General features: G+C 47.1%; 1 protein-coding gene across 1 annotated transcript; it reads left to right on the forward strand.

Moving 5' to 3' along the window:
- Window positions 1-6088: 6088 nt before the first annotated feature.
- On the forward strand, window positions 6089-15530 carry LOC122548210 (probable voltage-dependent R-type calcium channel subunit alpha-1E). Its single transcript, XM_043686754.1, has 5 exons — window positions 6089-6202; window positions 9711-9778; window positions 10898-10995; window positions 12663-13235; window positions 15043-15530. Exons 1-5 carry the CDS (start codon window positions 6115-6117, stop codon window positions 15371-15373), a joined length of 1158 nt encoding a protein of 385 aa, XP_043542689.1. The 5' UTR covers window positions 6089-6114; the 3' UTR covers window positions 15374-15530.
- The last annotated feature ends 1484 nt before the right edge of the window (window positions 15531-17014 follow it).

The raw sequence follows: 17014 nt of genomic DNA on the forward strand, positions 1-17014 counted from the left end.
CAGAGAGTGGTGACAGTGTTTAAGAGCAGTCAGAGAGTGGGGACAGTGTTTAACAGCAGTCAGAGCGTTAGGACGGTGTTTAACAGCAGTCAGAGAGTGGGAACAGTGTTTAACAGCAGTCAGAGAGTGGGGACAGTGTTTAACATCAGTCAGAGAGTGGGGACAGAGCAGTGAGAGAGTGGGTATGATGTTTAACAGTACTCAGAGCGTGGTGACAGTGTTTAACAGTAGTCAGAGAGTGGGGACGGTGTTTAACAGTAATCAGAGCGTGGTGACAGTGTTTAACAGCAGTCAGAGAGTGGGGGTGGTGTTTAACAGGAATCAAAGCGTGGTGACAGTGTTTAACCGCAGTCAGACAGTGGGGACGGTGTTTAACAGTAATCAGAGCGTGGTGACAGTGTTTAACAGCAGTCAGAGAGTGGGGACAGTGTTTAACAGCAGTCAGAGAGTGGGGACAGTGTTTAACAGCAGTCAAAGAGTGGGTATGATGTTTAACAGTACTCAGAGCATGGTGACAGTGTTTAACAGTAGTCAGAGAGTGGGGATGATGTTTAACAGTACTCAGAGCGTGGTGACAGTGTTTAACAAGAGTCAGTGAGTGGGGACGGTGTTTAACAGTAATCAGAGCGTGGTGACAGTGTTTAACAGCAGTCAGAGCGTGGGGACAGTGTTTAACAGTAATCAGAGCGTGGTGACAGTGTTTAACAGCAGTCAGAGAGTGGGGACAGTGTTTAACAGCAGTCAGGGACTGGGGACAGTGTTTAACAGCAGTCAGAGAGTGGGGACGGTGTTTAACAGTAATCAGAGCGTGCTGACAGTGTTTAACAGCAGTCAGAGAGTGGGGACGGTGTTTAACAGTAATCAGAGCGTGGTGACAGTGTCTAACATCAGTCAGAGAGTACAGCAGTCAGAGAGTGGGGACGATGTTTAACAGCAGTCAGAGCGTGGTGACAGTGTTTAACAGCAGTCAGAGAGTGGGGACAGTGTTTAACAGTAATCAGAGTATGGACAGTGTTTAACAGCAGTCAGAGCGTGGTGACAGTGTTTAACAACAGTCAGAGAGTGGGAAAGGTTTTTAACAGCAATCCAAGATTGAGGACGGTGTTTTACAGCAATCAGTGAGTGGGGATGTTGTTTAACAGCAGTCAGAGCCTGGGGATGCGGTTTAATAGCTGTCAGAGAGGGGGTCAGTGTGTGACAGCAATTAGCGAGTTAGGGCTTGGTTTCACCACCATCAGACAGTGGGGACGATGTTGAACCACAATCAGACAGTGGGGATGGTGTTGAACAGCAGGGAGAGACTGGGGACGGTGTTTAACAGCAGTGAGAGAGTGGGGACAGTGTTTAACAGCAGTGAGAGAGTGGGGACCGTGTTTAACAGCAATGGGAGGGTGGGAATGACATTCAACAACAATCAGAGTGGGGACAGTGACTAACAGCAGTCAGACAGTGGGGATGGTGTTTAACAGCAGTCAGAGAGTGGGGGACAGTGTTTAACAGCAGTCAGAGAGTGGGGACAGTGTTTAACAGCAGTCAGAGATTGGGGACAGTGTTTTACAGCAGTCAGAGAGTAGGGGTGGTGTTTGACAGCAGTCAGAGAGTGGGAACAGTGTTTAGCAGCAATCCGCGTTTTTGGACAGTGTTTAACAACAATCAGAGATTAGGGGCAGTGTTTAACAGCAATCAGAGCCTGGGGACGCGGTTGAATAGAAGTCAGAGAGGAGTCAGGGTGTGACAGCAATCAGAGAGTTGGGGCTTCGTTTCACCACAGTCAGAGAGTGGGGAGAGTAATTAACAGCAGTCAGAGAGGGGAGATGGTGTTTAACAGCAAAGAGTGGGACTGTGTTTAACAACAGTCAGAGAATGGGGATAGTGTTTAACAGCAGTCAGAGTGTGGGGATGATGTTTAACTGCAGTCAGAGTGTGGGGATAGTGTTTAACTGCAGTCAGAGAGCAAGGACAGTATTTGACAGCGGTCAGAGACTGGGGACAGTATTCAACATCAATCAGAGAGTGGGAATGGTGTTTCACAGCAATCAGTGAGTGGGGGGATGGTGTTTAACAGCAATGGGAGGGAGTGGACGTTGTTTAACATCAATCAGAGAATGGTCAATGTGTTGAACAGCAGTCAGAGAGTGAGGATGATGTTTAACCGCAGTCAGAGAGTGGGGATGATGTTTAACCGCAGTCAGAGAGTGGGGACATTTAACAGCAGTCAGAGAGTGGGGACGGTGTTTAACAGCAGTCAGAGAGTGGGGACGGTGTTTAACAGCAGTCAGAGAGTGGGGACGGTGTTTAACAGCAGTCAGAGAGTGGGGACGGTGTTTAACAGCAGTCAGAGAGTGGGGACGGTGTTTAACAGCAGTCAGAGAGTGGGGACGGTGTTTAACAGCAGTCAGAGAGTGGGGACGGTGTTTAACAGCAGTCAGAGAGTGGGGACGGTGTTTAACAGCAGTCAGAGAGTGGGGACGGTGTTTAACAGCAGTCAGAGAGTGGGGACGGTGTTTAACAGCAGTCAGAGAGTGGGGACGGTGTTTAACAGCAGTCAGAGAGTGGGGACGGTGTTTAACAGCAGTCAGAGAGTGGGGACGGTGTTTAACAGCAGTCAGAGAGTGGGGACGGTGTTTAACAGCAGTCAGAGAGTGGGGACGGTGTTTAACAGCAGTCAGAGAGTGGGGACGGTGTTTAACAGCAGTCAGAGAGTGGGGACGGTGTTTAACAGCAGTCAGAGAGTGGGGACGGTGTTTAACAGCAGTCAGAGAGTGGGGACGGTGTTTAACAGCAGTCAGAGAGTGGGGACGGTGTTTAACAGCAGTCAGAGAGTGGGGACGGTGTTTAACAGCAGTCTGAGAGTGGGGACAGTGTTTAACAGCAGTCAGAGAGTGGGGACAGTGTTTTACGGCAGTCAGAGAGTGGAGATGGTGTTTAACAGCAGTCAGAGTGTGGTGACAGTGTTTAAGAGCAGTCAGAGAGTGGGGACAGTGTTTAACAGCAGTCAGAGCGTGAGGCCGGTGTTTAACAGCAGTCAGAGAGTGGTGACAGTGTTTAACAGCAGTTAGAGAGTGGGGACGATGTTTAACATCTGTTAGAGAGTGGGGACAGAGTTTAACAGCAGTTAGAGAGTGGGGACAGTGTTTAACAGCAGTCAGAGAGTGGGGACGGTGTTTAACAGTAATCAGAGCGTGGTGACAGTGTTTAACAGCAGTCAGAGAGTGGGGACAGTGTTTAACAGGAATCACAGCGTGGTGACAGTGTTTAACAGCAGTCAGAGAGTGGGGACAGTGTTTAACAGTAATCAGAGAGTGGTGACAGTGTTTAACAGCTGTCAGACAGTGGGGACGGTGTTTAACAGTAATCAGAGCGTGGTGACAGTGTTTAACAGCAGTGAGAGAGTGGGGACGGTGTTTAACAATAATCAGAGCGTGGTGACAGTGTTTAACAGCTGTCAGAGAGTGGGGACGGTGTTTAACAGTAATCAGAGCGTGGTGACAGTGTTTAACAGCTGTCAGACAGTGGGGACGGTGTTTAACAGTAATCAGAGAGTGGGGACAGTGTTTAACAGCAGTCAGAGAGTGGGGACGGTGTTTAACAGTGATCAGAGAGTGGGGACAGTGTTTAACAGTAGTCAGAGAGTGGGGATGGTGTTTAACAGTAATCTGAGCGTGGTGACAGTGTTTAACAGTAATCAGAGAGCAAGGACAGTATTTGACAGCGGTCAGAGACTGGGGACAGTATTCAACATCAATCAGAGAGTGGGAATGGTGTTTCACAGCAATCAGTGAGTGGGGGGATGGTGTTTAACCGCAATGGGAGGGAGTGGACGTTGTTTAACATCAATCAGAGAATGGTGACATTGTTTAACAGCAGTCAGAGAGTGAGAATGATGTTTAACAGCAGTCAGAGAGTGGGGATGGTGTTTAACCGCAGTCAGAGAGTGGGGATGATGTTTAACCGCAGTCAGAGAGTGGGTACTTTGTTTAACCGCAGTCAGAGAGTGGGTACGGTGTTTAACCGCAGTCAGAGAGTGGGTACGCTGTTTGACAGCAGTCGGAGATTGGGAACAGTGTTTAGCAGCCGTCAGAGAGTAGGGGTGGTGTTTAACAGCAGTCAGAGCCTGGGGATGCGGTTTAATAGCTGTCAGAGAGGGGGTCAGTGTGTGACTGCAATTAGCGAGTTAGGGCTTGGTTTCACCACCATCAGACAGTGGGGACGATGTTGAACCACAATCAGAGAGTGGGGACGGTGTTTAACAGCAATGGGAGGGTGGGAATGACATTTAACAACAATCAGAGTGGTGGACAGTGACTAACGGCAATCAGACAGTGGGGATGGTGTTTAACAGCAATCGGGGTTTTGGGACTTTGTTTCACAGCAGTCAGAGAGTGGGGACGGTGTTTAACAGCAGTCAGAGATTGGGGACAGTGTTTTATAGCAGTCAGAGAGTGGGGACGGTGTTTAACCGCAGTCAGAGAGTGGGGACAGTGTTTAACAGCAGTCAGAGTGTGGGGACAGTGTTTAACCGCAGTCAGAGAGTGGGCACAGTGTTTAACAGCAGTCAGAGAGTGGGAACGGTGTTTAACAGCAGTCAGAGAGTGGGCAGGATGTTTAATAGCAGTCAGATAGTGGGGACAGTGTTTAACAGCAGTCAGAAAGTGGGGACGGTGTTTAGCAGCAGAGAGTGGGGGACGGTGTTTAACAGCAATCGGGGTTTTGGCACAGTGTTTAACAGCAGTCAGAGAGTGGGGACGATGTTTAACAGCAGTCAGAGAGTGGGGACGATGTTTAACAGCAGTCAGAGAGTGGGGACAGTGTTTAACAGCAGTCAGAGAGTGGGCACAGTGTTTAACAGCAGTCAGAGAGTGGGGACGATGTTTAACAGCAGTCAGAGAGTGGGGACGGTGTTTAGCAGCAGAGAGTGGGGGACGGTGTTTAACAGCAATCAGAGAGTGGGCAGGATGTTTAATAGCAGTCAGAGAGTGGGGACAGTGTTTAACAGCAGAGAGTGGGGATGGTGTTTAACAGCAGTCAGAGAGTGGGGACGGTGTTTAGCAGCAGAGAGTGGGGGACAGTGTTTAATAGCAGTCAGAAACTGGGAACGGTGTTTAATAGCAGTCAGAGAGTGGGGATGGTGTTTCACAGCAGTCAGAGAGTGGGGGACAGTATTTAAGAGCAGTCAGAGACTGGGGACGGTGTTTAATAGCAGTCAGAAACTTTGGATGGTGTTTAACAGCAATAAAGAGTGTTCGGTGTTTGAGAGTTGGAACTGATGTGGGATGTGTGCTGTCACAGCTGTAAACTCACTGCGTTGATTCCTCACTGGGTCCTGCACATTGGAACATTCAACTCCTGCTCTGAACTACTTCCAGGTTTGATCTTTTTGGGGGTGACTGGTGCACCTCTGTGTCTAGTTTCCTTAGTCCCTGAACTTTGCCTCCCAGGTTGACCGGGTTATTAAGAATTTGTATGGTGTGTTAGCGTTTATTAGTATTTGGATTGAGTTTCGGAGCCACGAGGTCATGCTTCAGGCCGCTCCTGCTGTATTGTGTACAGTTCTGGTCACTGCATTATAGGAAGGATATGGAAGCTTTGGGAAGGGTTCAGAGGACATTTACTAGGATGTTGCCTGTTATAGAAGGAAGTACTTCGGAGGAAAGGCTGAGGAAACTGAGGTTGGTTTCGTTAGATAGAAGATGGTGACTTAATCGAGACGTATGAGATAATCAGCGGGTTAGATAACGTGGACGGTGAGAGCGTTTTTCCTCGGAAGACGAAGGCTAACATGAGGTGACATAGATTTAAATTGAGGGGTGAAAGATTTCGGACAGATATCGGGGGAGGTTCTTTACTTTGCGAGTAGTAGGGGCGTGGAATGGCCTGCCTGCAACAGTAGTAGACTCACCGACATTAACGGCATTTAAATGGGCATTGGACATATATCTGGGTAATATATAGGTGTAGGTTAGATGGGCATCAGGTTAACTTCACAGGCCGGTGCCACATCGAGGGCCGAAGGGCCTCTACTGCACTGTAACGTTCTGTGTTCTGAGATGCTGTTGTAACTGAGATGGAATCTTTTCTCTGTAGATTTTAACAGGCGAGGACTGGAATGAGGTGATGTACAACGGGATAAAATCCCAGGGCGGAGTAAACTCAGGAATGTGGTCATCTGTCTACTTTATTGTCCTTACACTCTTTGGAAACTGTATCCTTTCACTGAGCATCACATCCTGTTCTCTCTGGTTTTCAGTTTGCAAGCTGGGCTTTATCCATGTGGTACTCAAATAATTCATGCTGTTTGCAAAATATGGGAAGGTGGCCGGTGTGGCATGTGTGAGAGAGCATTCTCAAATTGACATCAAAATGCACTAACTTATCACTGATCCTGAGCCTTCAGCTGCCTCATGCCAGGTATTAGCGGCAGAGACAGCACAAAACCGATAGGCCGTGTCACCATGGTAACTGTGACAATGAAGACACCAGTTTTGAATATTGACCACAGTTGGTTGGAGAATTCACGTCTCACTGTGCATCATGTCTGTGTGGTCTTGCAGCCTTCAAATTGTAAAATACTTGATCTTTCAGCTTCTGCCTCAAATAATGAGGAAGGGGCATCTGGGACCAGCCAACGGAGTCCTTTATCAAGGCAGTTGAAAATACAGCGGAATGATAGGCAATAAATGTAACACAGTGAAATGGAGCCAACAACAAGTCTGAAAGAGAAATATGGATTAACGTAATCAAAGAGAAAAGCAAAGCAGGAGAAAGTCAAAATAACATTGCTCATTTTCAACATCCTTTTCAAACAATCACGGTCGTATGAACCTCCATATTTTAAATTGTCTGCTCCCTAAGCTGGAGACAATTACATTGTAAATCTGTAAGCTTCTTTCTTAAAAAGGATCTTTCTGCTGTTTCAGTACCAGCCCTAACTTGCTGCAGTGTGAGCTATTAGTATGCAAACAAGACAGTGTTTCAAAAACACTCACTGGAGGGCCCCCCTTGTGGTGCAATGGTAGTGTCCTTACCTCTAGACTGAGAGGCCTGGGTTGATGTTGCACTGCTCCAGAGGTGTATACTAATATTCCTGAGCTGGTTGATTAGAAAAATAGGTTAATTTTTAAAAAAATGTCACCAGAGGGACCCTCTTGTGGTAGTGTTCCTACTGCTAGACTGGGTGGCCTGGGTTTCATTCCCACACACTTCAGTGTAGTAGCATCTGTGAACAGGTTGATTAGCTAAATAGGTTCAATTAAAATAAAACACTCACTGGCTGTTTGAGGGTGGGCTGCTGCTGATGGAATGGTACAAATTGTCTACCTATGGGGATTGACAGTTCCTCCTTTAATACAAGTAGCCTGGCGATTATCACATTAAGAACTGCAACAAACTTACCCCTCACATTATTTCCCCAACAGCTCGTTGTTCAACCATGGAGAGGCACTGTTCCCCTGACACTTGAATCCCACTCCCCAAGGAGTGAATGATGCTAACCACCCTCTGAAGAGTGCAAGGTGGAGGCTTTAGCCTCACCTGGAGTGCCAGTGGTATTATGCACTGGCAAAGGTTTGTCACCCTAACCATGACAAAGTGCCCATTCTTGCTTACAAAATAAACTCAGCTCTGTTAAGGAAAATGATCCATGGGTCAGTACACAGTTTGAGGATAGAATTTAGATTAAAAGCATAGTATTTCCAAAATGAGTAGTAAGCCTGAGAATTAGGATTGTTTGGAAACTGGCTAAGGGTGACTGATAAATTGATAAAATATGAAACTATAACTTGCAGGTTAACTAGCCTGATGTAGGAAATCAGATTCTAAGAGTTTTGACAAGTTCATAAAAAATAGAAAAAAGAGAGTAGGCAAAGTGAAAAATTAATCCTTAAAGACTAAAGCAGAATAATTTATAATGGGGAATGAGGAAATGACGGAGGTGTCAAAAAAGCATGTCTATATCTATCTTCCAAGCAGAAGACCCAAAAGGATGCCACACGTTCTGGGGAACCGATTATCTAATGAGAGTTGAGCTTAAAGTAATTAATGAAGAATAAGTGCAGGAAAAAGGTAATGGGACAAAAGCTCCTGGACCTGATGATCTGCAATGATGACTTCAGGGATACTGGATTCACTAGTTTGCATCTTCTAACATGCCTCAAACGATTCCCTTTTGGATTGGAAAACTGCAGATGTAACATACTGTTGAAGAAATCTGGGAAGAGAAATGGGAGAACTGCAGGCCACTTAGCCTGACATCGGTTTTCAGGAACATGATGGAACCTATTATTCAAGAAGTGGTAACAAGATGCATGAAAGACAATATTATGATGATTGGGCAAGGTGATTCTATGAAAGAGAAATTGTTTGTTAAATCTATTACTGCTTTTTGAGGATGTAGCCAGCTGTATTGATAAAGGGGGAAGTAACATTTTTATTGATTGACTGGGCTGGGCTGGGCTGGGCGAGCATTTATTACTCATCCCTAGGTATCCTGGAGAAGGTGGTCATGAGCTGCCTTCGTGAACCGCTGCAGTCCATGTGCTGTAGGTTGATCCAGAATGCCCTTAAGGAGGAAATTCCAGGATTTAAACCAGCAACAATGTAGGAACAATAATATATTTCCAAGTCAGGATGATGAATGGCTTGGAAGGGGACTTGTAGGGGTGGTGTTCCCATATATCCGCTGCCCATGTCCTTCTAGATGGAAATGGTGATGGTGGTTTGAAGGGAGCAGCGATGTAGTTTCTTCTGATTTTCAACATTCACAAGATGAGGTGCCACAAAATAATGTGTTGCAGAGGATGCAGACTCAGAGTCGGGGGTTAGTACATTGACATAGTTAGAGCATTGATTAAATGACAGAAACCAGAGTAAAAATGAACGGATGCAACACTTACCTGGGGGATGGGGTCTCAGGATACTGACTGAGGAAACCCAGTTCCAGTCAGATTACTCAGAATCACAGTCAGCTGTTCTACTGAAACTAGAAAGGTGACAAACATCCTTTATGATTGGCATCTGGTCTGCCAGTTTCCGTCAATTCAGCACTGGAAGACCAACCTCGTGTTGCTTTGCCCTTTCCTGTAATTAAGTGAAATCTTTCCTGTAAGGTTTGGCATGATCTGCTCACGTGTATTGGATACAATTTTGGTCCCCTTCCTTGAGAAAGGATGTAATTGCATTGGACACAGATCAGAGGGGAACACTTTATTGACTCCAGCAGTGAGGGCTTTGTCTTATGAAGAAGGATTGAGCAGATTAGGCCAATACTGTGCACAGTTTAGAACAATGAGAGTAGATCTCATTGAGGTCTTTAAGTTGCTAAAGGCTATTGACAAGGTAGACACAGAGTGCATGCTTCTTGTGGGACAATCTAGAATGAGAATTCATGGTTTTAGGATAAGGGATGTCAAATTTAAAATAGAGATGAAGAGGAATCATTTCACTCAAAGGGATGTGAATCTGTGGAATACCCGACCCCACAGTTGAATGCTGGGTTACTGAGTAAATTTAAGGAGGAGATAGACCGATTTTAAATAGTAATGAGCTGAAGGATTGAGGAAAGCAGACAGGAAAGTGGAGTTGAGGCCAAGGTGAGATCAGCCATGATTGTATTAAATGGCTGAACAGGTTCAACAGGCTGAATAGTCTATTCCTCCTCCTAGTTCTTATATGGTGATTGGGCAGTTCCCCATTTCCTTAACTCGGATGCAAAGACACCTTGCTCAATGTCTTCTTGGCCATCGCTGTGGATAATCTCGCCAATGCCCAGGAGCTGACAAAGGTAAAATGTCCTCTTTGTTGGTGTGGTACTATCAGCTTTCAACCAACTGGAAAACACTGGGAATCAGAGAGATTTGTACAAATGAAAGGCAGTCTTGACCAAGAATCCATGCAGTGCAACATGGGAATGGAGCTGTGCACAGATCTCAGGCAATGTGGGCAAGAGAGCTGTGACATAGTCTGGAGCTGACCTGCTTCATTGAATCATACAGTGCACAAGAGGTCTTTTGGCCCATTGCGTCCATACCGCCAAAGTAAATGCACTACTAGCTACACTAGTCCCAATTCCTCATACTTGGCCCATATAACCTCACATACTCATCCAAGTACTTGATTAGATTAGATTTCCTACACTATGGAAACAGGGCCTTTGGCCCAACAAGTCCACACCGACCCTCCGAAGAGTAATCCACCCAGACCCATTTCCCTACGTTTACCCTGAACACTATGGACAATTTAGCATGGCCGATCCACATCTTTGGATTGTGGGAGGAAACCGGAGCACCCGGAGGAAACCCACGCAGAGAATGTTCAAACTCCACACAGACACCCACCTGAGGCGGGAATCGAACCCGGGTTCCTGGTGCTGTGAGGCAGCGGTGCTAACCACTGAGCCAGTGCTGTCCATTTTTTTAAAGGTTGTGAAGTTTCCCAAGAATAGAATCACAGAGTGCAGTCAAAGCCCTTCGGCCCATCAAGTGTGCATCGACGTGTGCTAAAACACCTGACCTTCAACCTAATCCCATTCACCAGCACTAGGCCCAGAGCCTTGATTGTTCTGCCAAGTGCCTACTCCATGTACCTTTCAAAGGATGTGAGACAATATACCTCCACCACCCTCCCAGGCAGCACATTCCAGACTGTCACCACCCTGAAAACAGGCTTCCTCACATCCCACACAGCAATAGATGAACAAGACTTTGACATTACTTCAGGGCCAGAAGCAGTCCATTGGCTGGATGTGAAAGCCACCAACCTGCCTGCAGGAAAGCTCCTGGTGAATGAGAACGAGGGGATGCTGCAGCATGGGGGCTTAGCTGTGTCCATGGCGACAATGCTGTGAGCCTCGGAAGGGTGCTGAGGATGGTGAGATTGAATAGGATTCACTGTTCTCACCCAGGAGGAGCAGGAAGAAGAGGAGGCTATCAACCAGAAGCATGCACTGCAGAAAGCGAAAGAGGTCAGCCCGATGTCAGCACCTGGCTTCCCATCAACTGAGTGAGTGGACACGACATGCCTCAAGCCACACCCTGAGGGTCTACTCTCATCTGACAGGTGGACACGGGTGGGGGGATGGGTTGGGGTGGGAGGAAGGGCCTGCCTTCCTCAATATCCCTGGAAATTATCTGACTTTCATTGCAAGAGCATCCTGCTCATACGTGAAGCTGCTCAGCAGAGTAACATGAGTTTAAACTCTGTCAAGACGTGAGACGTCACAAAACAGATTGATTGAAACAGTGAGATGGAGGCACTAGGAAAACTGCAGGGAGTGGTGAAGCTACACGGTCTCAAATACAGGAGTGAGAGAGAGGAGTTGGGATGTCTCTGATAGAGAAGAGTGAGAAAGGAATTGGAGTGTCACAGAGACAGGAGAGAGACAGAAGGATTTGCCTGTCTCAACTATAGGACAGTGAGAGAGGGATTAGAGTGTCTTAGATTGTGTGGAAACAGGCCCTTTGGCCCGACAAGTCCACACCGACTCTCCGAAGAGCAACCCACCCAGACCCATTCCCCTACATTTACCTAACACTACGGGCAATTTAGCATGGCCAATTCACCTAACCTGCACATTTTTGGACTGTGGGAGGAAACTGGAGCACACCCACACAGACACGGGGAGAATGTGCAAACTCCGCACAGACAATTGTCTGAGACAGGAATTGAACCTAGGTCCCTGGCGCTGTGAGGCAACTGTGCCACAGTGCCGCACCAGATGTAGGAGAGTTACAGAAGGATTCGTGTGTGTCAGATATAGGACAGTCGGAGAGAGATTCGAGTGTCTCTGATAGAGCAAAGTGAGAGAGGGATTAGAGTGTCTCAGATAGAGGAGAGCAAGAGAGGGATTAGTATGTCTCAGGTGCAGGAGAGTGAGAGAGGGATTAGACTGTCTCAGATAGAGGGGAGTAAGAGAGGGATTAGAGTGTTTTAGATCAAGGAGAATGAGTGAGGGATTAGAGTGTCTCAGATAAGGAATGTGGATATCCTGGAATTTGTAGAGGGATCATGTCCTGTCTGACCAAATAGTCAGTTGCTGGCACAAGCTCGATACTAGGCTGCTTTCAAGATCTCCTCTTTAAACATAGATTAGATTAGATTAGATTCCCTACAGTGTGGAAACAGGCCATTGGCCCCAACCAGTCCACACCGACCCTCCGAAGAGTAACCCACCCAGACCCATTTCCCTCTGACTAATGCACCTAACACTATGGGCAATTTAGCATGGCCAATTCACCCTGATCTGCACGTCTTTGGACTGGCCTCGGGCCTTCAGCAATTGTGGGTGCAGCTCTGTTTTTCTCCACATGTGTAGTCCTTCTTGGAACACAGGCCTTTGAACTGGTAAATCCTGATTTTTGTCACTCACCATTCATCTTGTTGAAATGGGTTCGCTGAGAAGAGAAGTGAATTTTGTGTTGAGCAAGTGACAGGAAACCCTTTATAGTGTGCTATTGTGATAGGAGGCAGTGACAATGGAAGTATTTCGAGAAACAAAGGCTCTTGTAGGAAGAGTTTGCTTGCAGTCTGAATGCTTTGCTCTCTTAAATGCGGTAATAATTGTCTCTGAGTATCTGTGACCGAGATATTTTGTTGCTGTCATTTAACTGTTGTGTTGCGTTTTGTCCTAATTCCGTCTGCTGTTGTTTCTGGTCCCCATTTGGTTCCAGGAGGGAATTTCGGAGGCACAAGCACATGTCTATCTGGGAGGCCCGAACCAGCCAGTTGAGGAGACGGATGCAGATGAGCAGCCGCGAGGCTCTTTTTGCTGAGGCTTTGCAAGGCCTGGAGGGTAGCAGGTACAGGAGGCACCGTTCCAGGGTCTTTGAGAGTGAGAGCATCCGGCGGCTCGCTGAGCAGAGGGCCAGGGAGGCCGGAGAAGGAGAGGCCGGCAAGCGAGAGGGCTTCAAGAGTCTGTCGCTTCGCAACAACTGGCAGCCAGTGGGAGACAACAAGGACAGCCCTTCCCCCAAAGTCAACGGAGATCAGGAGTGCAAAGCCTACAGCCGGCAGGCAGAGAGCGGGCAGGGCCTGGTGGTGGATGAACCCGCGAGGCTGAAGAGGAGGTACCGGTCGCTCTACAAGGAAGCCAAGCTGGGGCTGGAGGTGAGCGACAGCAAAGAGGAGGGGTTGCTCCCGCCCAAGGAGCAGGAGGAGACAGGTCTGCCAAGCCCCAGCCCCAAGGAGAAAGGTGGCCGTGAGCCGACAAAGGCACACTCCTGGAGAGGGAGACCCCACACAAGGTGAGAAACATTTGGATTTCCTGCCAGTTGGTTTGTACTCTTTTTTTAAATTCTTTTGAGTGGGTGTGTGATGCTCGTCCCTGATTGCCCTTTTAACAGAGTGGCTTGCACAGCCTCCACACAGGGCTGTTCAGACTCCATGATATTGCTGTGGGTCTGATCTCCCATCTAGCCCAGACCAGGTAACAATGGCTCAGTGAATCAGTTGAGGTTTTACACTAATCAACAATAGTTGTCACTATTACTAAGACTAGCTATAAATTGCAGAGTACATTAGTTTAGTTTAAAATTAGCTTCTGTGCTGGGGTTTGAACCCTTGTTAGCCTGAACCTCTGGCTTTCTAATCATGTTGCTGATCCACCGCTGATTCTGTATCAGAGGGAATCGCCATGTCCAAGGTTTGAACTCCAACGTGTTGATTGGCAATAATGGCAATCAAAGTACCCACAATCCATTGTAATGTGGAAACTGCTCTATCTACCATGTAGTCTTGGTCAACCAAGGCTGCAGTGCATTTAGGATGGCTGTTTCTCTTTCTTCCTGGGTTTCCTTCTTCAAGTGTCCAGGAAGTTAATTCTCAGAGACTCTCGTACTGCTGTTTTAAAATTCTGTTTTAAAGCAATTTGGCTGTTTCTCGTTGAAATATAACTGTCTCAGCTCACAGTGGCAAAACTTTAGCCACTTCCTACGGATCCATATAGATTCTCATCTTGTGAAACTTCCAGAAATAAATGGAATTTTTAAAAGATTTCTCTGATACTACTGTGTGTCAGGTGAATTGGCCAGGCTAAATTGCCCGTAGTGGTAGGTGGATTAGTCAGAGAGAGACGGGTCTCGGTGGGTTATTCTTCAGAGGGTCAGTGTGGACTGGTTGGGCCGAAGGGCCTGTTTCCACACTGTAGGGAATCTAATCTAATCAAATCATAGCTTACTCTCAGTGACCTGAGCTGCTTACTCACACAGATGCCCATCTTCCCATTGTACTTGGGCAGAAGGTTCCTAGGAAAGTAGACAAACCCCTTTTCACATCCTCCCCTTAACAATGCCCTCCAGTGGCATGGTGGCTCAGAGGTTGGGGTTCAGTTCCACTGTTGGGCGACTGTCTGTGTGGAGTTTGTACATTCTCCCTGTGTCTGCATGGGGTTTCCTCTGGTTTCCTCCCACAGTCTAAAGGAATGCAGGTTAGGAGGATTGCCCATGGTGTCCAGAGATATGCAGGCTAGGTGGGTTAGCCAGGAGAAGTGCAGGGTCACAGGGATAGGGTAGGGGGCATCGGTCTTGGCGGGATGCTCTTCGGAGGGTGGGTGTGGACTCAATAGATCAAATGACTTGCTTCTACACTGGAGGGATTCTATGATTCTAGTGGACAATAGGGGAAGGACTTGACAAGCAGTTACATTGGGCCGTTGGGAGAGGAGCTGGCTGATGTCCTACGAGTCATTACAGAATCAACAGAATAGTTATGGTGCAAGAAAGGGGCCAAGCAGCCCTAGCTCTCCAAATGACCATTATGACTTAGTATCCTTCCCCTCCATTTCGGACAGGGATTGAGTGGAGAAATTATAATACGACCTGCCCTGGAGCTCAGCTGTATGTGCTGATTTCCCCAGGGCTCTGGAAACCATCTGTATCGGCAGCAACTTGATTCTCCCTCCACAGGTGGTGGGAGGCCATTGCCAGTGTTACCTGAGCAGTAGCCAACCCAGCAATGACTGGTGAACAAGACTGGCTGCAGAGGGTAAGAGGAGGGAGATAAGCATTTGGCAGAATGCGCTTCGAGTGACTTGTCTCCACTGTCTGCCCACAGCCGCCTGAATCAGCAGTTGGGCACCAACACCAACATGCCCGCCATGCAAGTGGGGGCAGAGGGTGCTCGAGTCACAGAGAATGAAAACGCGGACGGTACGCGAAACAGCAAGATCGATAAACAGCAAATCAACGAGCAGACCAGCTTGCTCAATCTGCAGCTGGATCTGAAAAACAGGCCCGCCTCACCACAACTGACTGAGTCGGGAAGTTGCAGGAACCGGGATCAGGAAAAGTCTCGGGATCAGACCGAGGTCGACGTGGACTGTGAAAACACCGAGACCCCAATGGATTCCCTCGTTGGCCCAGGTAGGAGCATGTCCATTTGCTGAGGGGCGTTTGGAAAGCCATAAATGTGTTCGACCTCCAACCCCAACACAACTCCCTTCCACCCCCTTCCCCACAATCTGTTACTTCTCCCAATCCGCTTGGCAATGGGGATCAATGTGAAGGATTATTGGCGTAGCTAGGTTAATCTGCTCCAATCTCACTAGCCCATATGTGAAAGTAATAAAGGATTGAGATCCAATCTGTTTATCTCCGTGGTGGTAATCCTCAGTAGGACAAGATTTGATTCAATATCTAGATATTTTCTAGAAGATCCAAGGTTTGATTCAGGTCTAGATATTGTCTAACCGGCCTATTCAGGAGTGTTATTGCACACCTCTGGAGCAGGTATGACTTGAATCCAGATCTTCTGTCTGAGGGAGGGACACTACCATTGTAGTTGTTGGGTTCATGGCTAGGATTGGATAGCAAACCTTTTGCCATTGGACCCATACAGAGACTTAATCCTCATTTTGTTACAAATAGCAGTCATAGTACAAAGCTGCATATAATTGGTACCAAGTGCCACTGGTACCAAGAAATGATATGTTTTAGGGCCTTCTCACTGGTAGAGTAGGGGTGTCCAGTGCATGAAATAGGAAAGTACTTTGTTTGTGCGTTACAGCAGAATCTTTTGGTAATTTTGATAAAGATGCTTTGAGTAGTGCAGAAAGGAGGCTTGCTGCTCTATCCAACAATTTATTTATCTGAAAGTTAAAGAGGAATGCTGATGAGAAGTCAGTCCTCTGAAATGTTAATTCAGGTTTTCCTCCATAGATGCTGTGGATATGCTGAGTATTTCCAGTGTTTCTGTTTGATTTCAAAATGGCAGCATCTGCAGTATTTTGTCATTGAGAGCAGGTATTGCCTGATGTAAGAGAGTTTGTTGGAGCAGTTTGTTGGAGAAACTTCACTTTGTGAGAGAGCTTTACTCTGTCTATAACCTCGTGCTGCCCCTGTCCTGGGAGTGTTTGATGTGGTTGGTATAGAGGGAGCTTTACTCTGTCTATAACCTCGTGCTGCCCCTGTCCTGGGAGTGTTTGATGTGGTTGGTATAGAAGGAGCTTTACTCTGTCTATAACCTCATGCTGCACCTGTCCTGGGAGTGTTTGAAGGGGACGGTGTAGACAGTGTGTGACTCTGTATCTTACCCTGTGCTATCCCTGTCGTGGGAGTGCTTGAAGGGGACACTATATACTCTGTATCTAACCCCGTACTGTCCTTGTCCAGGGAGTGTTTGATGGGAAGAGTTTAGAGTGAGTGGATTCACCGTTATGTTGAAGCATTTTGTGTGTGTTGCATTATTAAAGACACAGAACATATTTGAACAGAGATATGTAAGCACAAAGTAGCAACAGTTACATGAGTTACAACACAAATGGTGTTAGCCAATTTTGCTGCTGCTGTCAAGGGCCATCTATCTCATCAGCACATAACTGCCAACAGTGATGATCTAAAAGAAACACAGAATATGTGGAAAGTGCTAAGCACATCAGGCAGTATCTGTGAAGAGAAACAGGAGTCACACTTCAGAGTGAGGACTCATTTCTGTCAGATATCATCGAGGGATTCATCTCACCGGATTTCACAACACAAGAGTCTGATGAATGATCACATACAAGAAGACGACAATCCATTACATTCTC

This window comes from Chiloscyllium plagiosum, unplaced genomic scaffold (assembly GCF_004010195.1).
Source record: "Chiloscyllium plagiosum isolate BGI_BamShark_2017 unplaced genomic scaffold, ASM401019v2 scaf_13641, whole genome shotgun sequence".
Classification (NCBI taxonomy): Eukaryota; Metazoa; Chordata; class Chondrichthyes; order Orectolobiformes; family Hemiscylliidae; genus Chiloscyllium; species Chiloscyllium plagiosum.

Excerpts from the sequence above, each read along its gene's own strand:
- LOC122548210 (XM_043686754.1), top strand. The coding sequence starts at position 6,115 with ATGTACAACGGGATAAAATCCCAGGGCGGAGTAAACTCAGGAATGTGG. Across the intron at positions 10,996-12,662 it reads CCTGGCTTCCCATCAACTGA|GAGGGAATTTCGGAGGCACA; the intron begins GTGAGTGGACAC and ends ATTTGGTTCCAG. Across the intron at positions 13,236-15,042 it reads AGAGGGAGACCCCACACAAG|CCGCCTGAATCAGCAGTTGG; the intron begins GTGAGAAACATT and ends GTCTGCCCACAG.